The sequence below is a fragment of the Malania oleifera genome, chromosome 12 (genome assembly GCF_029873635.1).
Source record: "Malania oleifera isolate guangnan ecotype guangnan chromosome 12, ASM2987363v1, whole genome shotgun sequence".
Taxonomy (NCBI): Eukaryota; Viridiplantae; Streptophyta; class Magnoliopsida; order Santalales; family Ximeniaceae; genus Malania; species Malania oleifera.
The window spans coordinates 85842078-85868089 of NC_080428.1; the positions used below are offsets into that span (position 1 = coordinate 85842078).

The 26012-nt window shown below is 40.7% G+C and overlaps 1 protein-coding gene across 1 annotated transcript in view; it reads right to left on the reverse strand.

Moving 5' to 3' along the window:
• Nucleotides 1–1077: 1077 nt before the first annotated feature.
• The window catches only part of LOC131144830 (uncharacterized), a 39203-nt gene continuing 14268 nt past the window's right edge, over nucleotides 1078–26012 (reverse strand). Inside the window, exon 3 of the mRNA XM_058093717.1 lies at nucleotides 1078–1413. Coding sequence (XP_057949700.1) covers nucleotides 1312–1413 — 102 coding nt within the window. The 3' untranslated portion in view covers nucleotides 1078–1311. The remainder of the gene's footprint in view (nucleotides 1414–26012) is intronic.

Consider the following 26012-nt stretch of genomic DNA (forward strand, 5'->3'; position numbering starts at 1 on the left):
AAATTAACCTTAAATTCTATGAATTATGGTGACAATTTTGCAAAAGGGGATACCAAAGTTCCATTCTGATTTTCTTCAGTGTCAGTATCAATCCTGTGTTCTTGGGGGGGACCCTATGGCGAGGTACTTTTCAATTTTTTCTAGCCAAAATGCGTTTCGTCAATAGCAAAATGGACCACTTCGCTGCTTCAAATAATTCAGCATAATCCTGTACAAGAGTACATCAAAGGGCCAATAATCCTCATAAAGACTTCCATAACCTATTCAACTAGGGGGGACCCCTTAACAACGAAATGCCACCAACACGATCTTCTAAAGATTTAATCTCAGTATTTTCCCTCCATATATGCAATAGACAAACTATCCTTAGAAAACCAAAAATTATGTTCTATTCCTATGTTCTTTAAAATTATGGACATTCAGCTAGTCCTGTGAGAAGCATGGCTAGGGGTTTAGGGTTTAGAATCCCTCGCAGAAAAATCCCTTTAATCAGATATAGCAAAAGTATCTTCAACATTACCACTTTTTGGGTTTGCGTAGGGGCATCTCTTTCCCCAAAAAAAAAAGAAAGTCGATCATCACAAAGCAAATGACAATGCAAAAGCTATTCCGAACCGAAACAGTAAAGAAGCAAAAACACTATTTCCTAATTCATTATGAAAATGTCTATTAGCATCCTATTTTATGCTAGGACCCAAAAACAATAAATAAGCAATGGCTATTTCCAAATTTCATTATGAGAATGTCTATTACCATTCTATTCTATGCTAGGATACACTAACATAAGCTTTTGAACAACGGACTTTTTTTTCTAGATAATTCAGCCGTATACAATTGTCATTACATTCTCATCTTTCGTCCATTATATTCCTAGGAAACGAAACATTCTATGAACCAGAGATAACTCAGAGGGCGAAAGCCCAAACAACGAGAAATTACCAACACTCTTCAAGTGGCATTTTCTCCCAGCATCTAGAATGGTGCTCAAGTACATGTCAGGAAATGCCTGTTTATCGGTGGTATGGTTGGCCTGGAAGCCCAAACATGAGCTGGGCAGCTAGAGAAAGTGATATGTAGTTTTATAGAAGCATCATCAACAGGCAAAAATTTTATAATAATTTCATACTCCCAACGGAATTTCAGAGGAGAGTTGCCAAGATGATACAAGATTACAATAGAACCTTGTCCTGCAGCTGGGAAGTCACTATGCTATTTCACAATAAACAATGAGTGTATTAACAAGTAACAAAATTATGGAAGTTGAAAATCAGGAATCATCAATTACTCCATACAGGCTCCTACAGTTCTTACTCATTGGCTGCTCTTGTTGTCTTTTTCCCCAGTGGAATCACTACTGGTGGCTGAAGTTTTCAAAGGTGGAGCCTCAGCACATGCCTTCAGGACAGCTTCATTCTGAAAAAAAAAATGTGGAGGCATTTTTCATAATTTCAAATTTGAACTCTGTAATAACAAATTTCAGAATGTCTGTGTTAACAATACATTAGCATATATAAAGGTCAAGCATTTTAAAACAAATATGCAAAATGATGCAGGGGCTAACCACCCAATTATTTGAAGTCAAGCCTTAGTTAAGCAGATGACATTAGTCATTAAACACAAGAATGAGGAAAAATAAGAATTAACCCAAACAAAGATTTGACAAATAACACTGCACCACAACCCACGCCAATTGTATATAATAAGCCATCCCAGCCAATCACAAAACTATATAATTATCATTATTTTAGTTCTTCCAACTGAATTTGGTAATAAATTAAACAATATAACCATCCATACAACTGCCTTTACAAGTAGGAATCTCAATTTCTTTAAAATTAACATAAAGTAATTTCTTTCCTTTCACTAAAAGTATAAATTTTGGAATTTATAAAAAATAAAAACTTCAGTAAGTTCTAAATAGAAACTGCCACACTACTTCGTTCTAATCTACATCTAACCATATTACTAAATTATTCAACAGATTGAAAGAACCTTCCGTATCAAATTAGCGAGTCTCACTTCGATCAAGTTTGCTTCTTTCCGTCATGATGAAATGTAGAATCCTTTTGACTGCTACAAACAAAATGAGTCCTAATAAATGATGATCAATTGGATTTTACAACTTTTTGTTTTCACCCAAACATCTTCCATACCTGAATCCTTCATTCTGCCATGTCATTAATACCTTCCTGAATTTCATAAGTTTTACAGGAAGCAAACCTTATCAGTACAACCCAAATCATGATTCGCCTCATGTTCCTTATTGTCAAACAGAAGCGGTCACCGCAGCTTCAGTAGAGGGTGAGTTTTGGGCTTGGAAAGGATCTGCTCCAATAACGTCAAAAGGATGGCTTCTTTCCCCGATTGCCCTTGCTATTTTATTGTTGCTTTGGAAGGAAAGGAATAGAAGGGCTTTTGATGGAACAGTTTCATCTTTGCAGGCTGTAATGGACAATTGGATATCTATGATCTCCATTGGGCAAAATAGGCTGCCTGGGAGGGACATTAATGTAATCCTTGATTTTCCTTGATGTGTTGCAGCAACAGTCATATTTGCTTTCATTTTACTTGACCGGCATTGTAAGAACCCGACCCGAGATACGTAGATTGAATAAATAACAAAAGGGTAAAAAGAAAAATTTTGCAGGCTTCGTTGACGAAGCCATTGTTCTCGTCGACGAAGGCCTTTATGCTCTTCGTCGCCAAAATTCAGAGTCTCGTCGACGAAGAGATACCAAACGAATTGTAAAATATCGGAATAGGGTTCGTTGCCGAAGGAACTGGTTCGTCGACGAAATGTGTGGATGATTTGTCGACTAAGGCGCCGTTTCGTCAACAAGGTTGGCCAGGTCAAAGGGGCTATAAATATCCTCTTTTATTGCTTAGTTGCTAAGAAAGCTAAAACTCTCTCTCTCTCTCTCTCTCTCTCTCTCTCTCTCTCTCTCTCTCTAGAACCAGCGGAATCTCTCCTTCTCTCTTCGATTCTTCGCTGTTCATCGCTTGATTCAACGATCCGACATTACTGCGTGGATCAGGGGAGGAATCTCTACGTTTTTAGCAGATCAAAAGTTCGTTTCGAGGATTTTCGGGTTTTAACCCAAAACCGAGGTAACGGTCCGATTTCAGTTTTGTTTCGGCATATATGTAGTAGTAAGAATTATAGTGAAGTATAGTTCTTGGATGTTTAGGTTTTGGGAACTCGGTTCGTAGTTTTGGAGCCATGGAGTTCATATCTTGGTATTCGGGAAAAGGAAGGAGGATTCTGTTTATATCAGTTATTTTTTAAATCGGAATCGGTAAACATGTAATTTACAATTGTATGTATGTTTTGGTTACTTATTTGGGAAAATCTATCGGGTGAAAATGCGGGATTTTCGGGTTACAGTTTTGGGAAAAATTGGGGGTTTTGGGTATCATCTCTATTTCTATTGAAAAATCGTATATTGTATAAACTGTAGTATTGAGATGACCGTACATGTATTTGTATTAAACTGTATTCTCGAACTAAAAATAATATGATTTGTGTATACTCAAATAAGTGTGGAATAAACTCTTGTATGTAAAATGTTTCAGGTTTTGTAAAACAACTAGGGACAGCTAATTACCGTACGCTAATGAATATAAGAACATGAATTCCAAAATTGTTCCAAGTTTTGTCAAACAGCTAGGGGCGACTAATTACCGTACGCTAACGCCATTTCTCGGTTAATTACTGTGGGCGAGAGTGTCCGGCTCTATATCCGAGGGTGTGAAATATCGCATGTTTGTTCCGGCTGGTCACCGATGGATGTGAGTGAACATCGTATTAGTATGATATCACTGTGAGGCTTCGGTTATTACAGGATATCGGGTGCTTGAGTGTGACGACACTGACCGTATGTTTGGTATCGTATGTACTAGAACTGGATTGTGAAAATACTGGAACTGTATCGTGTTATGTTTTATGTCGAAATAAGACTTGTATGCCACACACTGATATAACATGCTTTCTTCCTTATTGAGAAGTGTATCACCCCGAATATTCAAATATTTTTCAGGTCCTTCGGGAAGCCGAAACTAGCATCCTAGCATTCGGGAGTGTGGGTGTCAGTTAGCTACGTAGAGTACTTGTATAAGTACGGATTTTGTAATCGGATTATCATTGTTGGGTTTTATAAACACCCGAGGTATGTACTGCATTTTGGAACATAGACTCTAGTCATGTATAGACTCTACTATGGTACGTTGTATGTATTAAAAAGAATATATTTCCGCCATGTATTTGATGTGTATGGATATGTATGTGATTGTATATAGGGTTTACGTGTACCCCACGGGATCAGACCCTCATTCAGTCTAGTATCATGTATGTTTTAAATGATACAGAGACAGGTTAAGTTACTAAAATCACACCTAGGGCTCATTTGCGGGTTCGGGGTGTGACAGCTTAGTATCAGAGCTAACCATATTGTTAGGTCTTGTAGACTTGATTAGGCGTAGTTATGTGTACATACCAGAGTATAGGATGTAGGAAATGGGTAGAATAGGTCGAGGGTTGTTTTGTTGCTAGACAGGGACTCATTGGCGGTGTTCTGTGTTTTTCCTAAAATGACGATTTCAGTTAAATCACGGCAAACCATTGATGGTTTCGTGTCGTTATGGTAGGACAGACCTGGACCTATGAGAGTAGTAGTTGACATGATTAGCTTTTAATGATTGTGTTAATTGTGTATGATATAGGAATTCTAACCGATTCTTATCCTATTTGCAGAATGGAACCCAAGGATAACAACTTGAATAGTGGTTCCGAGGGGACTGCGAGTGATGAGTCTCCTTCTGTGCCTCAAGGTTTGACAAGGCAGGTTATGTGGGAGATCGAGCGGAGTGTTAGGAGACGTGAGCATTCTCCTACTACTACGAGTTGTACTATAGAGAGGTTCACCCACATGCACTCTCCGACGTTTATGGGAGGACCCGATCCGATAGTAGCAGAGAACTGGGTGCAGAAGACTGAGAAGATATTGGAAATTCTGCATTGCACTGATCAGCAAAAGGTTCTCTATTCTACCTTTCAACTGGCAGGAGAAGCGGAAAGATGGTGGACGACTGTGAGTTTGCTTGAGAAGCAGAGAGTTGATCCATCTAGTATGACTTGGAACTGTTTCAAGGAGGTATTTTTCGAGAGATACTTCCCGGCTTCCACTCGTGACCCGAAGGCTGATGAGTTCTCGAGCCTGACTCAGAGAACCCTGGCAGTGTAGAGATATGCTGCCAAATATATTGAGCTATCTCGTTTCGCGTCGTATTTGATCTCGAACAAGTATGAGAAGACTCGGAGGTTTGAGAAGAGTCTAAGGCAAGACATCCACAGGCTTGTGGGTATGCTACAGATTCGAAAGTTTTTTGTTCTAATGGATAAAGCCACCATAGTCGAGGCTGACCTCCAGGGGGATGAGGTGGTATAGGAACAGAGGAAGAGGCCAATATCTTCTGGTTCTCAGACTGGTCCTCGACAGGGACAGTGGAAGAAGAAGAAGAACTATAGTTCAGGTTATCACCAGAATACCGAACGGCAAAGTTCTTAGGGGGATCCATCCTCCGCACCATGCACCAAGTGTCGTAAATGGCACGATGGTGAATTCCAGCTGTTTTGGGATAACTGCTACAACTGTGGCAAACTGGGCCACATATCCCAAAACTGTCAGGCACAGAGGAGTGATATGCCTGCACAGAGCCAGAACCGTGGAAGTAATCAGATGCCTCGGGGAAATTATCAGGCAAACACGACTCCGGCGAGAGTGTACTCTCTTACTCTGACAGATGCAGAACATATGGGAAACGTGGTGATAGGTACCATGTTATTGCTTTCGAATAGACCTGTTGTTTTATTTGATTTGGGAGCAACCCATTCGTTTATATCTGCTAGTTTTGTGAAACTATGTGAGGTTGAAACCTAAGTTATCGATGAGTGGTTGTCTGTGGCTACACCGACTGGGAGTGTAACGATCTGTAGTAGAATGTTGGTGAACTGCCCAGTGGTTATTCAGGGAAGGCTGCTACCGGAGAACCTAGTAGTCTACGACATGTGTGGATTTGACGTCATACTGGGGATGGATTAATTATTCTCTAGTTATGCGGTGATTGATTATCATAGGAAGGTAGTAGTGTTCAAACCTCCTGTAGAGTAGGAATATGAGTTTGTGGGATCATGTGTGCGATCGACGCCACAGATTCTATTAGCTATACAGGCGAGAAGGTTACTCTTGGAGGGTTGTCAGGGGTACCAAGCTTGCGTGAAGGAACCACCTCAGGATGATTTGAAACTTGAAGATATCCGAGTGGTTAACGAATTTTCGGATGTATTTCCGAATGACTTACTCGGTTTACCTCCTGATCGAGAGGTGGAGTTCGCTATTGAGTTGCTGTCAAGTAAGGCACCGATTTCTAAAGCTCCATACCGAATGGCTCTAACTGAATTTAGAGAGTTGAAGGAGCAGTTGCAAGAACTACTAGACAAGGGCTTTATCAGACCTAGTGTTTCGCCCTGGGGAGCTTCAGTATTGTTCATGAAGAAGAAGGATGGATCGATGCGAATGTGCATTGACTACTGCGAGATCAACAAGGTAACAGTGAAGAACCGATACTCGTTGCCTCATATAGATGATATGTTTGACAAGCTGCAGGGAACGCAAGTCTTTTCGAAGATCGATCTACGGTCAAGGTATCATCAGGTGAAAGTTAGGACGAAGGATGTTACGAAAACTGCTTTCCGAACCTAATACGGTCACTACAAGTTTCTGGTCATGCCATTTGGGTTAACTAACGCTCCGACGGTATTTATGGACCTAATGAACTGGGTTTTCCATGAATACCTGGATCAGTTTGTAGTGGTGTTCATCAACGATATTCTGGTATATTCTAAGAGTTCGGAAGAGCACGGAAAACATATAAGGTTGGTACTTCAGGTTCTACGAGAGAAGTTGTATGTTAAGCTAAAGAAATGCGAATTCTGACTAAATCAGGTCACGTTTCTAGGCCATGTTGTCGAAGGGTGGTATCTCAGTTAACCCTGGTAAGATAGAAGCAGTGGTTGACTGGGTGAAACCGAAGAGTGTGCAGGATGATCGGAGTTTCCTAGGACTGGCTAGGTATTACCTGCGGTTCATGGAGGGATTCTCTAAGTTATCTGGCCCTCTGACACGGTTGACGAGGAAGGGTGTGAGATTTGAATGGACCGATGAGTGCGCGCAGAGTTTCCAAGAGTTGAAATACCGACTGATCAGTGCTCCGATTTTAACCATCCCATCTAAGGATGGTGGTTTTGTGATTTATAGCAACGCATCGCTGAAGGGTTTGGGATGTGTGCTGATGCAACAGGAGAAAGTAATTGCTTATGCTTCTCGACAACTCAAGGAGTACGAGAAGAATTAACCCATGCACGATCTGGAGTTGGCGGCAGTAGTATATGCGTTGAAGATCTAGAAACACTATTTGTACGGCGAACAGTGTGAGATCTTCACGGATAACAAGAGTTTCAAATACTTTTTCACACAAAAGGAGTTGAACATGAGGCAGAGAAGGTGGTTGGAACTGATCAAGGACTACGATTACATTATTAGCTATCACCCGTGGAAAGCTGACGTGGTAGCTGATGCGTTGAGTCGGAAGTCAGAGCATGCATCCGTATTTGCAGTAATAGGTCAGCATCATATCAGACAGGACCTAGAGAGTCTTGGCGCAAAATTGGTGGATGGTAATCACTAGGCTTTCATTGCTAGCTTGGTGATCCAGCCGACGTTATTTGAGAGGATTAAAGCCGCACAGGCTAATGATGCGGAGTTAATCGAGATTATAGAGAAAGTGCAGCAAGGGTTAGCTGCAGATTTTAACATCTCCGAGAGAGGTGTATTGATGTTTGGAAACAGACTATGTATTCCAACTGACGAGGGGATAAAGAGGACAATCCTAGAAGAGGCGCATTGTTCTTTGTATACGGTACATCCGGGTAGTACGAAGATGTATCGGGATTTGTGCAAGTCCTTCTGGTGGAGTGGCATGAAACGGGAGATTGTCCGGTTCGTGGAACAATGTCTAATGTGTCAGTAGGTAAAAGCTGAACATTAGAGACCGACAGGACCGTTGCAGCCATTAAGTATTCCGGAGTGGAAATGGGAGCACATCTCCATTGACTTTGTCACCAGGTTGCCACCAGCACTACATGGACAGAATGTCATCTGGGTAATCGTAGACAAATTGACTAAATCTGCTCACTTTATACCGATGAAGGTTAGCTACTCTTTGAATAGGTTAGCAGATTTGTACGTGCAGGAGATAGTAAGAATGCACGGAGTACCGGTTTCCACTGATTCAGATCGAGACCCGAGATTCACTTCACGATTCTGGAAGAGCTTACAGGAAGCACTGGGGACGAAACTTATTTTCAGTACAACATTCTACCCTTAGACTAATGGACAGTCAGAGAGGACAATACAGATCTTGGAGGATATGTTACGAGCTTGTGTATTACACTTCGGTGGTAGTTAGATTCAATTTCTACCATTAGTGGAGTTTGCCTATAACAACAGCTTCCAAGCTAATATCGAGATGGCACCATTCAAGGCATTGTATGGTCGGAGGTGTCAATCTCCTCTGTATTGGGATGAGGTCGGTGAACGGCAGGTATTGGGGCCCAAACTCATACAGCAAGCTTCTGAGAATGTCAGATTGATCAGGGATAGGATTAAATCAGCTCAGAGTCGGCAGAAAAGTTATGCGGATGTTCGCCGTCGTGAGTTGGAATTCGAGGTTGAGGGTAAGATATTCCTAAGAATCGCTCCGATGAAAGGAGTGATGAGGTTCGGGAAGAAGGGCAAGTTGAGCCCGACGTACATCGAATCATTCGAGGTACTAGAACGAGTGGGTCCAGTGGCCTACGAGATTGCACTACCCCCAACGCTCTTGAGGATCCATGATGTGTTTCACGTATCCATGTTGAGGAGGTACATGCCGAATCTGTTGCATGTGATTAGTTACAAATCTTTAGAAATTGGGGATGCTTTGGCGTATGAGGAGATACCCATTCAAATTCTAGACAATAAAGTTCAGAAACTCCGTACCAAGAAGATACCGTTAGTGAAGGTATTGTGGCGGAATCACGCGATTGAGGAAGCTTCTTGGGAGTTAGAGACGAAAATATGTCGGAAATATCTACAGTTGTTCTAAGTAGTAGTTTTTGATATGTATGTAGTATTCTGTTATCATAGTAATAATGTGTGGTTAGTCTCTGGAGAGTTTTGTAATATTGTGACTCCCGAGATGGCATGTATGTAACCACGGTATTCCTTCGCCATAAGTGAGGGTATGTATGTATTTGGGACGGGGCTGCTATGTGGGTGGCCGTCGGCTCTTCCTAGAGTCGGGTATGTAGTTGAGTTGGTAAAAGAGAGATTACAAATTTTGAGGATGAAATTTTTGTAAGGAGAGGAGGTTGTAAAAACCCGACCCGAGATATGTAGATTAAATAAATAACAAAATGGGTAAAAAGGTAAATTTTATAGGCATCGTCAACGAAGCCATTGTTCTCATCGACGAAGGCCCTTATGCTCTTCGTCGCCAAAATTCAGAATCTCGTCGACGAAGAGATACCGAACGAGTTATAAAATATTGAAATAGGGTTCGTCGCTGAAGGAACCAGTTCGTCGACGAAATGTGTGGATGATTCGTCGACGAAGGCACCGTTTCATCGACGAGGTTGGCCAAGTCAAAGGGGCTATAAATATCCTCCTTCATTGCTTAGTTGCTAAGAAAGCTAAAACTCTCTCTCTCTCTCTCTCTCTCTCTCTCTCTCTCTCTCACACTGGCGGAATCTCTCCTTCTCTTTTCGATTCTTTGCTGTTCGTCGCTTGATTCAAAGATCCGATGTTACTGCGTGAATCAAGGGAGGAATCTCTACATTTTTAGCGGATCGAAATTTTGTTTCGAGGATTTTTGGATTTTGACCCAAAACTAAGGTAAGGGTCCGATTTCAGTTTTGTTTCGGTATATATGCAGTAGTAAGAATTATAGTAAAGTATAGTTCTTGGATTTTAGGTTTGGGAATTCGGTTCGTAGTTTTGGAGCCTAGAGTTTGTATCTTGGTATTCGGGAAAAGGTAAGGGGATTATGTTTATATCAACTATTTTTGAAATCGGAATCGGTAAACATATAGCTTACGATTGTACGTATGTTTTGATTACTTATTTGGAAAAATCTATCGAATGAAAATGCGGGATTTTCGGGTTACAATTTTGGGAAAAATTGGGGGTTTCGAGTATCATTTCTATTTCTGTTGGAAAATCGTATATTGTATAAAATTGTAGTATTGAGATAACCGTACCTATATTTATATTAAATTGTATTCTCAAACTAAAAACGATATGATTTGTGTATGCTCAAATAAGTGTGGAATAAACTGTTGTATGTAAATTGTTCCAAGTTTTGTAAAACAGCTAGGGGGGCTAATTACCGTACGCTGATGAGTATAGGAACATGAGTTCCAAAATTGTTCCAGGTTTTGTAAAACAACTAGGGGCGGCTATTTACCGTACGCTGACGCCATGTCTCGGCTAATTACCATGGGCGAGAGTGTCCGACTCTATATTCGAGGGTGTGAAATATCACCTGTTTGTTCCGGTTGGTCACCGATGGGTGTGAGTGGACACCGTATTAGCATAATATCGCTGTAAGGCTTTGGTTATTGCAGGATATCGGGTGCATGAGTGTGACGACACTAAACATATGTTTGGTATCGTATGTACTGGAACTAGATTGTGAAAATACTAAAACTATATCGTGTTATGTCTTATGTCGAAATAACACTTGTATGTCACACACTAATATAACCTGCTTTCTTCCTTACTGAGAAGTGTCTCACCCCGAATATACAAATGTTTTTCAGGCCCTTCGGGTAGCCAAAACTAGCATCCTAGCGTTTGGGAGCATGGGTGTCGATTAGCTTCGTAGAGTACTCGTGTAAGTACGGATTTTGTAACCAGGTTGTCATTGTTGGATTTTGTAAACACCCGAGGTATGTACTGCATTTTGGAGCATAGACTGACTCTGGTATATACATAGAGTACGTTGGTATGGTACGTTGTATGTATTAGAAAAGAATATTTCCGCTGCGTATTTGATGTGTATGGATATGTATGTGATTGTGTATAGGGTTTACATGTACCCCACGGGGTCAAACCCTCATTCAGTGTAGTATCATGTATGTTTTAAATGATACAGAGACGGGTTAAGTTACTAAAATCACACCTGGGGCTCATTTGTGGGTTCGAGGCATGACAAGCATCCCTTGATGCCTGAGCCCTTTTTTAATAATAAATATCTCTTTGCTGATCAAAAAGTAAATAAATAAATAAAATTAAGAGGGCACCCAAACCTTAAAAGTGATGTAGGACAGTTCTAAGTAGCCCTAGTCCTACGGTTGACCCTATTTATAGAGCACACACAATATCACAATCTATGGAAAGAATTGAAATAACCAAGCATTAACATTACAAACATATTCTAATGACCACAAGTTGTTGAGATTTTGAAAACATATATGATTTGGTTTTAAAGCCCTTAGTTGATCATTTCATTCAAGCAATCAAGTTCACTTTAAAATATGTTATATTAGAAGTCTTAGATCACAAGTCCTAACGTACAAATCAAATATCCCTGAGCATGGTACTAACAAGCATGTTCATGTTGAAAATCTAGGAAGATTCAAAAAGAATGAACAAGGTTTTTCAATCAAGGGATTGGGTAGAGTTTCAAGGCTTACAAGGTAGGCTTACAAGGTACCTTTAGGGGCTGTTTTAGATGGTCACAAACAAGGAATTGAAACAAGCTTACCAAAATGATGGGGATCGGCATGCCTTACGTATCTCTTTTTCTGATTTGGTGACACGTGGACGACCTCCTAATGTCTACATTTCCTTTGCCGACATGATGACACGTGAACGACCTCCCAATGTCCACATTGGTTCATAATTGTTTGTAGATTTTGAATGGATTATTTGAAGACTTGTTTTGAAGACTTTTCAATGTGAGAAAGATCCGAGTAAAGGTGTCGAAGCAAGTCCGAGTTCAAGACCTATGTGGGCCCCAAACTACTTCATTGGGTCCACGCGGAATTGGGTCTCCCTTTGACTTTTGTTTTATATTTAATTTTTAATCTTGCAAGACAACCTGCTTGCTTGCATGTGTATGTCTTAGTAAGTTGTGTGTGTTGTAACTTGTATTAGCATTTATTGTGTCTAGTAAGTTGGAGTGTTAGTAAGTTGTGCTTAGTATTTATTATGTCTTGTAAGTTGTTTTATTTATTTTCTTTGTCTCCCATGCTTGTATGGGAATTGTTAGTGTTAATTGTTAGTGTCCCCTATGCTAGCTAATCTTGTCTCCCCATGCTAGCTTATATATACCCCTTCATTGTAAGAACTATGTAGAGAGAAGTATTGTAATTGAATTAAAAAGGTTTTTCCTTTGTGAAGTTTGTTAAGCTTTGTCCAATCCTAGTGATTGTGTAGTGAGAGACTCTGTCGTTCTCAGAGATCGGGTGGTGAGAGACCACTATTCTATCCAGCAACTCCATCCCTATCCCACTTTCACGACTTCCCTCCATCACCCGCACGGCCATCACCAAGTTACACCCCAAGGCCACCAATCCATCATTTCATTTGCTGCATACATATCCATATTTCAAAGTGTGCACGAAGAAATTCAGACGAGTTCTAACTATCCTCCAATGCATCCACACGGCCACTTCCCCTCCATTACATTGCTGCGTTCGTCCCAGTGTTTCAAAGCTTGATCCAAGGACCTACGGTGTGATCCAGCTGCGTGTTGGGCAACGTCTAGCATCCATTGAAACTCTTGGTGAATCAGTATCTGTTTAAACCTTTACTAAATCTTGCTAAAGCCCTATCTTCAATTTCTGAAATTTCATATTTGATAAGCCTTTGCATCCATAGACTTCAGTATTTCAGCTTGCTAGCTTGAAATCAATTGTGGAATATTGCTGTGCTAAACTTAGAATTTTATTCTTGAAATATTGAAATAACATCCTTGTTCATCTAACTTAATGCCTTTGTGAAAGAACCAATTGGGACTAAATTTTGGACAGCATCATACACCGTTTAAAAATTTGCCAACATGTGAAATGTCCTCTGATTTATTGTGTTTATGTTTGTTAATCTAATTTTTAATTTAAAGTATTTCGAATGCATGTGCTTGTGAGGGTTGAACCATAGGACATAGGCCACCCTTTCCGGTCCTACATCACAAAAGGTTCGGAATAACAAACATCAAGACACACGAATACTCGATATCACCACGAACAAGCTTGTTGATCCTTGAAATCTTGAGGCAAGAATGAAGCTTGAGGAAGGTTATGGCTGTGAGCTATGAAAGAGGAGTGGGCGTGTAGTGTTGATGATGACATTGATGTTGTCGTGGTCTCTCACCACCTAATCTCCGGGGAGACGGAATGTAGCCTCACACTATTCACTCACAAGGAGAGGAACAAGATTCACAAGTTTAAGCAAAGGCTTCCTTTTTAATTGATAATGCAAAGATCCCTTTTACAATACAAGTGATGGCATATTTATAGCCTTACATGAGCATGCACATGACTTGCACATGGCTTCTTAAGAGATTAAAGAAAATACAAAAATAAAATAAAACATTTAAAACATAAGCAATGAGGTTCCTAGGAAATAGTTTGTCATAAGAAATAGGTGCCTATGAACTAGAATAATTATGACAATGGAGTCTAGGAACTTAAAATGAAATAAAAGATTCCTTAAAAAACAAGACTCTTTGACTTGCAAGTTGTCATGCTTCTTAAAAAACCAAGACTCTTTGACTTGCAAGTTGTCATCCTCTTTTCAAGCTAGCTTCCAAGAGAAGCTTCAATTGCTGCAAATAAAGTTCACATCTAATGGTGGACTTCGGGATGGTCACCCACATGTCACAATATCCGCGAAAGATACTCGAGGTGCATGTTGATCCCCATCATAAAGCTATTTTAATTGGCTGCAACTACATACATCCATATATTCAATAAGATACTTTAAATTCGTTACAGCCAATCCATCCTCGTATTCAACCTCATCCAACAGTGAATTCAACTCACTGTTCAGAAAATAAGCTTTCCATTTCACAATTTAACAACTATGGCTGCGGTTAACACTATGTTAAGAGGATAATATAACCAAAAACACAAGAATGAAGAAAAATAAGAAACTCAAAGGCCTACCCAATGATTTGATTGTGTATTAGAACCCAGCCAATACACAATAAGGTACTAAACAGACAACCACATACCATGATCCCGTCCAGCTAATAATAGAGTCAGAATTCATCAGTTCATGTGAACCAGAAACAGAATCCCCATCTACTGCCTCAAATCCACCATAGATCATAAAAATTTCTCCTAACCATTGCCCTGAAGCTGTAAGAACCCCTTGTCCAGATAATGGCAAGAACTCCAACAATCTGGATCCACTTAAATCCCCACTCCTTCCTACCATACACCTAACCATGATATTACTAAACCTATTCACCAGGTTAAAAGAAATTTTTTTAAAAGATAATTATAACAAGTCTATTGAAAAGAAAACATAATTACAATGAAATGATGATAAGAAATCCCCCAAGACAAAAGCACAAAAGAAACAAATTACATCAAAGCAGCCTTCCAATTCCTTTGAATATCGGACAGAAGACCCACCAAAACCCCAAAAGAATGAGCCCAAAAAGAAGCAAGAAAAATAACTATCCCAAAGCAATCTTGGAGAAGCCCTTTTGATCTTTAAAAGCTCTAGCAATCCTTTACAGCCAAAGCAACCGCAAGATTGTATAAACAGAAGTCCCTATATATCCTTTCTCTCCTCCTTTCCCAAACCCCAAAAGTTCACCTTCAAAAAATCCTGAATTGTAGCTGGAGACACCCAATTACTCAAACCTTGCTTAGGTACAAAAACAAATTCTTCCACATGCATCTTGCTACCCTGCAGCGAATGAACAAATGACTAATAGTCGACTCATTGCATAGCATACAAATGTCAGGACAAAGGGCTTTGTAAGGCCTGCTTTTTTATAGCATATTATTTGTGTTGATCTTGTTAAGAATTAAAGTCCAAAATAAATTCTGGATTTTAAAAGGAATATTTGTTTTTCAAACAGCTTTGTGTGAAGGCAAAGGGCTAGGATTTGTGGATTTTATGGGATTGGAAAAGAAGGATTTTGAAGAGAAAGATCCGGTAGCCTCCCCATTCCAAAGCCTTGCATCCCTCACGAATTTGGCACAAAAGAATCCAGCAGACCAAGTAAAAGAGCTAACTCACCAACCTCTCTTTCATTGAGACTTTTAAATAAATGAAAATCCCAAGAAAGAGAGTGCTAAAGTTGATGCATTGTGAACAGTAGAAAGTCTAAACAGACATGACATCAACAGCTCCAACAAAAAATCAACAACCCAAATGTCCTTCAGATTTGAATTTTATCCCCAATGCTTGCTTTAAAATGAGTAAAAATGTGTAAGAGGAAAGAAAAGACTAGCAACCTGGGAAACAAACTTCCAAGGACTCGCATGAGTGGCATTACCACTCCCTCTGTAATCCCTTCTATTCTTATGTATTCTATATTTGCTCTTTATTACCTTGTGCCATAGGGAATTAGATTCTAAGGGAAACTGCAATAACCATTTCCATCTAAGGAATTACCAAACCCCCTCCCTAACTTAAGCCTCTTAACAACATCCCAACAAACTACATGGTCCCTCTTATTCTCGCCAATACCCGACCACAGGGAAACTGCAATAACCCTTTCCATCTTAGGAATTACCAAACCCCAAACCCCCTCTCTAACTTAAGCCTCTTAACAACATCCCAACTAACTACATGGTCCCTCTTGTTCTCACCAATACCCGACCACAGGAAATCTTTCATAATCTTCTCCAACTTCCAAGCCACCCTAGAGGGAGTTTTGAAAAGGGATAGAAAATAAATAGGAATTTTAGTTAAAAGAGGCACTAACGAGAGTGAGTCAAACGCCCTAGCAAAAAACAAGCCCTCTTTCACCCCTCTAATCTTTTCCTCACTCTCTCAATCACTGATCCCAAAATACATCCAACAAAAGGTTACCTACTAAAGAAGATCAAGACAAGACCAAGGCCAAGCCAAAGACTAACAACTGCGAAAGATTTAAAAATCTGATGCTCCCTACTATTCAAATTAGTATCAGATATACCACCATTAGACAGATTTATCTTCAGCCCAAAGATCTTCTCAAAGATTCTAAGCAAAGTTAGAACCTTCTGGAATTTTAAAGCATTATTCTCAAGGAACAACATAGTATCGTCCACAAACTGAAGATGAGACACCTCCACCCCCTCCCCTCTTATAGGCAAGCCACTAAAAACCCCAAGCCCTGGCCACAAGAAATCATCCTATTAAAAAAATCAACAACCAAACAAAATAAGAAATGGGACATAAAGGGTCTCCCTGCCTTGACCCTCTTGAAACACCAAACCAATCTCTAGGGCCTAGGCTCCCATTAACAATCACAGACATATTAGCAGACCTAAGACCCTCTTATCTAGTTGTGCCAAAGATTCCCAAAACTTTTCTTCTGCATAAATTTCTCTAAAGAACCCCAATTGACCATGTCATATGCTTTTGCAAAATCCAATTAAAAATTACTCTCTTTTTGCCTCTTCTCCTTGCATACTCTACCACCTCATTTGCTACCAAAACTACATATATGATTTCTCTAGCTTTCATAAAAGCAGATTCAGCCAAAGACACCACATCCCCCAAACACCTCTCTCAACCTCCTCAAAAAGAACCTTAGAAAGCACCTTATAAACACCAGTAATGGAACTAATAGGCCTAAAATCCTTCACCCTCCTAGACCTATCTTCTTTCGAGACAAAAGTAATAAAAGTAGAGTTGATGATCTTACACACCACTCCTCCCCCTTGAAACTCCTCAAAAAACTTCATTATGTCTTGTTGCACTACTCCCATCTATCCTGAAAGGAAGCCATCATAAAACCATATGGACCTAGTGATATCTGTCCATATCAAACACTACCCTTCTAAATTCCTCCAAATTAAAAGGCCTCTCCAATCACTTAACTTCCTCATCCCAATAGGACCCCAATCTAACGACCAACCATTGATCTATTCCTGCACTTGTCAGTATACAAACCTAAAAAAAATTAGTGATTCCTTCCTAATTTGTTTATTATCTGTCGTCACCCTCCTCACCTCTACCTCTAACTCCTCAATACGACTTTTTCCCCTCTAGTTGGCCACCCTATGAAAAAACCTAGAATTACAATCCCCCTCTCCAACCCAACTGATCATCAACTTTTGCCGCCAACTCATCTCTTCCCTCAATAAAAGCACCTTAAGATCTTTATTCAAGCAAACTCTTTTCTTTCTAGCTTCCTCCCCAAGAAGCCACACTCCTCCAATCTACCCAAACTACTAATCTCTTTCAAAACATTGTCTTTTCCCTCCTTAATATCCACAAACACTTCTTTCGGCCATCTCTTAAGCTTACATTTGACAAAATTCAACTTCCTCATAAGCTTAAAACCCTCCCATGGTCCCACCTCTGAACAGAACACTCTTCCACTAAGTTCCAATACTATCACAAAAAGAAGGGTGAGAAAGCCACATGTTCTCAAACCTAAAAGGTCTCGGTCCCCACTAAATAAGATTAGAGTTGGGCAATGATCAGAGATAGGGCTAACTAACAAGTCTTGCACAATATTAGGAAAAAAAATCTTCCCAAGTATAAGTAAAGAAAAATCTATCAATACGAGTCAATGCTTGCTTGTCCCCACTAGCCATCCAAGTGAAACTACCATTATTCAAAGAAAATTCCACCTTAGAATACTAATTTGAGTCTCACTTGGAGCAACTTTGCAGTCCTTCTTTCCTGAGGAAATGTGGAATCTTTTGACTATAACCAGATAATGGGTACTAGTAAGCTATCCATAATGATTTGTTAGGTTCTACATATTTTCACTCAAAACATATTTTTTGATACCTTAAACCTTCACTTTGCAATTTTACACCTTACTCAATTTCATAGGTTTGCAGTTAGTAACAATATCAATCATTTTTTTACAAGTTATTACCTTTATCATTATTAGCCACATTCCTTTGCATCTAATTAAAACTTATCTAAAACTAAATTCACAAAAGCTATTCTAAATAATCATAGATGCTCTTCTAAATAGGGGTATGCAAATCAAGCCTACTCATAAGCTAGTCAATCTTGGCTTGCCTTTTTAGCTGAATTCAACTTTGAATAGCACAATTATCCAATTGAGTCGAGCTTTTCATAGTTTTAAAAATTTATATTTTATATATATTTATGTATATGTGTGTTAATTATATATGTGTCATATAACTTATACTCATAAAATAAGTGGAATTTTCATGATTTATAATTTCGTCAAAAAAGAGCTCGTTTATTCAAAGAGATGCGGAGTTAATGTCATTAGGATTGGAGGAGTTAGGGATTGAAGAATTATAACAAAAGAGTTCCTCTCCTCTCAAATAATGCCTACAGTGCCATAGCCACAGCCACCTAAGGGCAACATACCCCCTCTCACAGAACTGCCACGGACTCCCATTGGTGATCATGCCTCCTCTCATCTCAATGTAACATTTATAGTAGGATGTCTGCTTTTTCCCCTCTGATGTAGGACGGGAGAGGGTGGCCTAGTCCTATGGTTTCAACCCTCACACAAGCACATACACTCAATACACTTTAAATTAAGAATTCAAATATCTGAACATAAACATCATAAATCATGCTATAGCTCACATGTTGTTGAATTTTTAAACAGTGTATGATGTTGTCTAGAAAATAAGTCCCAAGATTTCTTTCATAAAGAAATCAAATTATATGCAACAAATATGTTATTCAAAATTTCAAGAATTTAAGTTCTATTGTTAGCAAGCAATATTCCCACAATTGATTTTAAACTAGCAAGTATCAATATTGCAATCTATGGATTCAAAGGGCTTATCAAATATGGAATTTCAGATTTCCAGCAATATAGCAAGGATTCAAACACAAATACTAAAATTACCAACAGAATTGTTTGGATGACTTGACCAACACAAGTCTTAGACTATGCCAGAAAATTCCTTGGAACAAGCTTTAAAACACTGAGACAAAAGCAGCAATGTAATGGAGGGGAAGTGGAACTGCTGTATGTATGTAATGATCCAAATGAATGCTGAATTTACCAATCAAAATGATGGTTGACTTGACGATATTCTACAGAAGATAGAACTCTTCTGAAGTCTTTCATGCAAACTTTGAAATGTAATATGTATGCTGCAATGGAATGGTGGATTGTTGGCCTTGGGTGTAACTTGGTGGTGGCCGTGTGGGTGATGGAGGGAAGTCATGAAAGTGGGATAGGGAGGGAGTCGCTGGATAGAATAGTGGTCTCTCACCACCTGATCTCCGAGGAGAACGACGTAGCCTCTCACTACACAATCACAAGGATTGGACAAAGCTTAACAAACTTCACAAAAGGAAAAATCTTTCAATATCAATACTTTTCTCTCTACCTAGTTCTTACAGTGAAGGGGTATATTTATAGCTAGCATGGGGGGACAAAGCATTAATAAGCTTAGTGTTAGGGGGTGACAATGTAATGGGGATTTAATGGGGGAGAGAGATGACTTTACATGTATTCTCTAGGGATTTGTAAATGAATATCAAATTACTTGTGTTATGGCTTGTATGGTGTTCTCTCACTTGAACAAAATAAGTAGTCTCTATTTTATTATTGAACTTGAATGCCTCTTTCCTTCCTGATCCATCAGTGTCTATATTGATATTTCATGATTATGAGTGGTTGCCGAGACTTATGTGATTCTCACGTTTGAAGGTTTGAACAGGTGAGTATTGGCTAACCCTGTTGGGGAGAGCCTTGACGAGTGCCGCACGGCCCCTTAGTTGAGTCTAGTCTGGGGGTTCGCAACACTTAGCTAGCATGGGGGGCAAAAACATTAAACAACTAACAATTACCACACAAGCATGGGAGACGAACCTCTTCTCTCGTCGACAAACCATAGTCTGATATTTTTTATGTCGGTCAGGATCTCATCGTCGACGGGGCTCTGAATTTCGTCGATGAGAACCTAGACTTCGTCAACGAAGCCTCCAAAATTTCCCTTTTTACCCTTTTCTTATTTTACGGGTTTGGGTCTTTACAATCTCTCCTCCTTATAAGAATTTCATCCTCAAAATTCGCTAACCATTACCAAGCATACTCTAATCTTACAACTCAGCTTACAGAAAAGTCGGGAGTCACCCACATAGCAGTTCTGGCCCAATTTTATTACCTACCCTCACTTATGGCGAAAGAATACCGTGGTTACATCATAATGTCCCGGGAGATTACGATATTCATACAAAATTCTCCCGGGGACCATACATACTATAAACCTGCACAACCTACTCTACTAAACCTACATACGTGCTTACTTACATACCATTCTGCTTACCTATCTTGTACTAACCATCTCTGAATAACTGAGGATACTTCTGACGTAACTCTGACTCTTAACTCCCACGAAACTTCCTCTATTGCGTGATTACGCCATAGTACTTTCACTAATGATATCTCCTTACTGCGTACCTTTTGTACCTTCTAATCCAAAATCTAAACGGGTACCTCCTCGTATGCTAAGGCATCACCGATCCCCAGAGGTTCATAACTTAGTACGTGCGAAGGGTCCGACACGTACTTCCTCAGCACTGATACGTGAAACACGTCATGAACTCTGGATAGCGCTAGAAGCAACGCCACTCGATAAGCAACCGGGCCTATCCTTTCCAAGATTTCAAATGGCCCAATATACCGAGGGCTTAACTTCCCCTTCTTCCCAAACCTCATTACTCCCTTCATTGGAGTGATATTCAAGAATATCATATCTCTTACTTCAAACTCTAGTTCTCATCAGCGAGTATCTGCATAACTCTTCTGCCAACTCTATGCTGCTCAGATCCTCTCCCTAATCAGCTCGACCTTTGAGGAGGTATGCTGAATCAGTTCCGGTCCTAGTATCTGCCGCTCGCCTACCTCATCCTAGTACAACGGAAATCGACACCGACGACCATACAATGTCTCATATGGTGCCATTTCTATACTGGCTTGGTAGTTGTTATTATACGCAAACTCCACGAGCGGTAAATACCGTATCCAACTGTCTCCAAAATCCAGTACACATGCCCGCAGCATATCCTCTAAAGTCTTAATAGTCCTCTCAGATTGTCCATCCTTCTGTGGGTGAAATGATGTACTGAATGTGAGCTACAATCCCAAGGCATCCTATAAACTCTTCTAGAAACGAGAAGTAAAAAGTGGGTCTCGACCGAAACGATAGAAAATGGGATGCCGTGGAGTCGTACAATCTCCTGCACATATAGCTCTGCCAGCCTATTCAGAGAATAGCTGACTCTGATGGGAATAAAATGTGCAGTCTTCATCAGTCAATCTACTACAACCCATATAGCATTCTGCCCATGTACCGCTGCAGGTAACCCCGACACAAAATCCATCGAGATATGCTCCCACTTCCACTTGGGAATGTCAAGTGGCTGAAGTGGTCCTACTGGTCTCTGGTGCTCTACCTTAACCTGCTAACATGTCAGACACTGCTCTACGAAACGGGCGATCTCTCTTTTCATGTTAGACCACCAAAAAAATTCCCTCAAATCTTTGTACATCTTCGTACTCCCTGGATGCACAGTGTAGAGCGAACGATGTGCCTCCTCTAGAATGACCCGCTTAATCTCAGCGTCATTTGGTACGCAAACCCTGCTATGGAATCTCAATATCCCATCACCTGAGATATTGAAATCCGGTTTTAAGCCATTCTGAACTCCTTCCATAACCTCTATCAACTCTGTGTCTTCCCTCTGACCAGCTCTGATCCCTTCCTGCAAAGCAGGCTGAACAACTAAGCTGGCAATGAACGCTTGTGGATCCTTGTCCACTAGCTCCACTCCCAACCTCTCTAGATCCATCATGACCTGATGTTGCATAACAACTGTGGAAACCGACGCATCTACTAACTTCCGACTCAAAGCATCAGCTACCACGTTAGCTTTTCTCGAGTGGTAACTAATGGTACAGTCGTAGTCTTTAATCAATTCAAGTCATTTGCATTGTCTCATGTTCAACTCCTTCTGGGTAAAGAAGTATTTGAGGCTCTTGTGATCCGTAAAGATCTCGCACCTTTCACAGTATAGGTAGTGCCGCCAGATCTTTAGTGCAAAAACGACAGCTGCTAGTTCCAAATCATACGTAGAATAATTCTTCTCATACTCTTTGAGTTGACGAGAAGCATAAGCAATAACCTTACCCCGTTGCATCAAGACACACCCAAGTCCCTTCTGGGATGCGTCGCTGTAAATCACATAATCGTCGACCCCTGACGAAATGGTTAGTACTGGAGCAGTAACTAAACGCTGCTTCAGCTCCTGAAAACTTTGATCACATTCCTCAGTCCACTCAAATTTGTTATTCTTCCTCATAAGCCACATATGAGGACCTGACAGTTTAGAAAAGCCCTCGACGAACCGACAATAATACCCGGCCAGACCCAAAAAACTACGAACCTCATGTACGTTCCTCGGTCTCGCCCAACCCACTACCACCTCTACTTTGCTAGGGTCCACTAATATCCCTTCCTTGGACACTACATGCCCTAGAAATGCAACCTGTTCTAGCCATAATTTGCATTTCTTCAATTTAGCAAATAGCTTCTACTCTCTGAGTACTTGCAGTACTAGCTTCAGATGCAACTCGTGTTCTGCAGGAATCCTAGAATAAACTAGGATGTCATCTATGAATACCACGATGAACTGGTCTAAATATTCGTGAAACACCCTGTCCATCAAATTCATAAATGTTGCAGATGCATTCGTCAAACCGAATGGCATAACCAAGAATTCGTAATGGTCATACCGAATTTGAAAAGTTGTCTTTGGTACGTCCTCTGCTTTGAACTTCAGCTGGTGATACCTAGATCGCAAATCGATCTTAAAGAAGATCTGTGTGCCCTGTAGCTGGTCAAACAGATCATCAATTCTGGGTAGCGGGTCTATTCTTTACTGTCACCTTGTTAATCTCTCTATAGTCGATGCACATCCTCATCGACTCATCCTTCTTATTTACAAACAGTACCGGTGCTCCCCAAGGTGAAACACTCGGTCGGATGTATCCCTTATCTAGTAGCTCCTGTAACTGCTCCTTCAACTCCCTCAGTTCTACTGGAGTCATACGATACGGAGCTTTTGAGATCAACACCATACCTAGAATCAACTCTATAGCAAACTCCAACTCGCGATCTGGAGGTAATCCCGGCAAGTCCTCTGGAAACACATCTGGGAACTCGCTTACTACAGGGATCACGTCCAGCTTAAGTTCTTCTTTCGGCGTTTCTTTCACACACGCCAAGTACTCTTGGTATCCCTCCCAGAGTAATCTACTAGCCTAGATAGCTGAGAGGATCCGTGGTGCAGAACGCACACACAACCCTATGAACTTGAATTCCTGCTCCCCGGGAGACCTGAATACTACCTCTCTCCAGTGGCAATCGATACTGGCATAACTAGCCGATAGCCAGTCCATACCCAGAATAATATCGAAGTCATGCATATCAAACATAATAAGGCCGACTAGTAAAACTCTCCCCTGAATCTCTACTGGGAAATCCCGAGTCACCTTATTACAGACGACCACCGACCCTAACGGTGTAGCCACTGCTAAATCATCATCTAACTACTGCACATCTAAGCCACATAGTTTGACGAATTCACGGGAAATAAAGGAATGCATCGCTTTTGAATCAAATAATATGACAGCGTTATTCAAAAGCATGTAAATAATACCTGTGACTACACCCTAGTGTTCTCTGCGTCGCCCAGAGTTAGGGAATACACCCTTGCCTGGGCTGTACCCCTCTGATAACCACCACGCTGCGCCTAAGCACCTCCTCTATATGGCTGCTATGGGGGTGCGTTACCACCCGACGTGCTGCATAGCGTGCCATATGTCCTAGTTTGCCACACCGATAGCAAACCCCTAAACCCAGCAAACACTTCCCTAAATGAGGTTTGCCACAAGAAGGGCAACCTGATAAGGACGTGGTACCCTGAGATGTACCACCCCCGACCTCTTGCCGCTGACCTTCACCACCGCCATATTTCTTCCAAGCGCCCTACCTCATGCCTAAATAAGAACTAGGAGGCGCTGGCCTCTTCTTCGGAATCTGGACCTCTGCGTCCTCTTGCAAGCTCTCCTCTGCTACAGTGGCTTTGTCTACCAAAGTAGCAAAGTTCTGCAACTGCAAGATTGTCGTCTGCTTCCGAATCTCCTTCTTCAGACTCCTCTGAAACTTCCAGGCCTTCATTACCTCATCTGGTACCACAAATGGAGCAAATCGTGATAGCTCCTGGATTCTAGCAGTGTACTGCTGAACTGTCAACTGTCCCTGCGTCAGACTCATAAATTCCTCCATCTTTGCATTCCTGACCGTGGCTGGGAAGTACCGCTCAAAGAATATCTCCCTGAAACGGCCCCATGTCATCGCCACTGGTATCGGTCGATACTCCTCCAGCATCTTTACTGATTCCCACCATCTCTCTGCCTCGCCTGTCAACTTGAACATTGCAAAGGCAACTCGTTGCTTCTCCGTGCAGTTCAAGACATCCAGCATCTTCTCGATCTCCCAAACCCAATTCTCTGCTCGGATCGGGTCTGCATTTCCTACAAAGGCAGGAGGCTTCAGTCAGGTGAACTGATCGATGGAGCATCCCAGCTCAACTGTGGGACGGTCCTGTCACCTATTTGTTCGCACCACCTTAGCCATAAACTGCTGCGCAAAGTCCCGTAGTACAACCGTGGAGTCACTGCCAGCCTCATGGCCAGCTCCCTCACTACTACTGCCTCCAATGCTGGCAGTATTATCCCAGAACTCCATCCTGAAGAAGCAATCGAGAAGATTGTTTAGAAACTTAATAACCTACATGTTGGCTAATACTACAATACTATAAAACTCATTTCCCTAAATTAGCATTCCTAATACTGACGTACTCTGATAACTCAACATTCTCATTCTAACTCAAGTTCCGCCCCTCCACTTGGAAACGAAACCGTCAATAGATTGCTGTGATTTTCTAAACCGTCGATTGATCCAGAAAAACACAAAAGTCTGTCAATGCATTCCTGTCCCCAGGTCTACAACGCAAAACTCGAAATCTTATCCTCATCCTATACTCTAGTTGTGCGTCATAAAGCTCTAATCTAGACCTAGTTATTATAAGCTCGTCAGGCATCATATTCTCCAGTCCGATTTGGCCATCACTACCGTGGTCCGTGAACAACCAGTGGCCCTTCGTACCAAACCGACTACTAGATACCCACACTCCAATCTAGCATGTGGTTGCACTGTATCTCTTTGTTCTAGCAACGGTACCGCGCTTACTGATAATGAGCTTTTTAAGGCTCTCTGATAATAATAAGCTTTTTAAGGCTTTCTTACTAACAAGTTGTCCAAGGCAGTTCCAACATTATATATACAATTTATAATAAAAGCATATTAACCTGTTTTCATTTCATAAATCATCTATGCAATTCCAGTATCTTTCACAATCTCATTCATTCATTTTTCATACTTTCATTCTTTCATTCATACTTTCTTTCATACATTTATTCTTTCTGTGGTATAAGCCGATACACACCCTCTCGGTTTAACCCTTACATACATAGTGTTCGGTATCTAACCGACATCTCTTTTCTGCATTTCTTGATAATCATTTGGAACTCCAGCTCCCATATTTCATAAACATACTTTTCATTTCGGTATAATACCATTTCATATCACATGCAACACTCATTTGGTCAAAATATGTTATACATAGTATATGGCTCCTAAAATATCATTTAATATG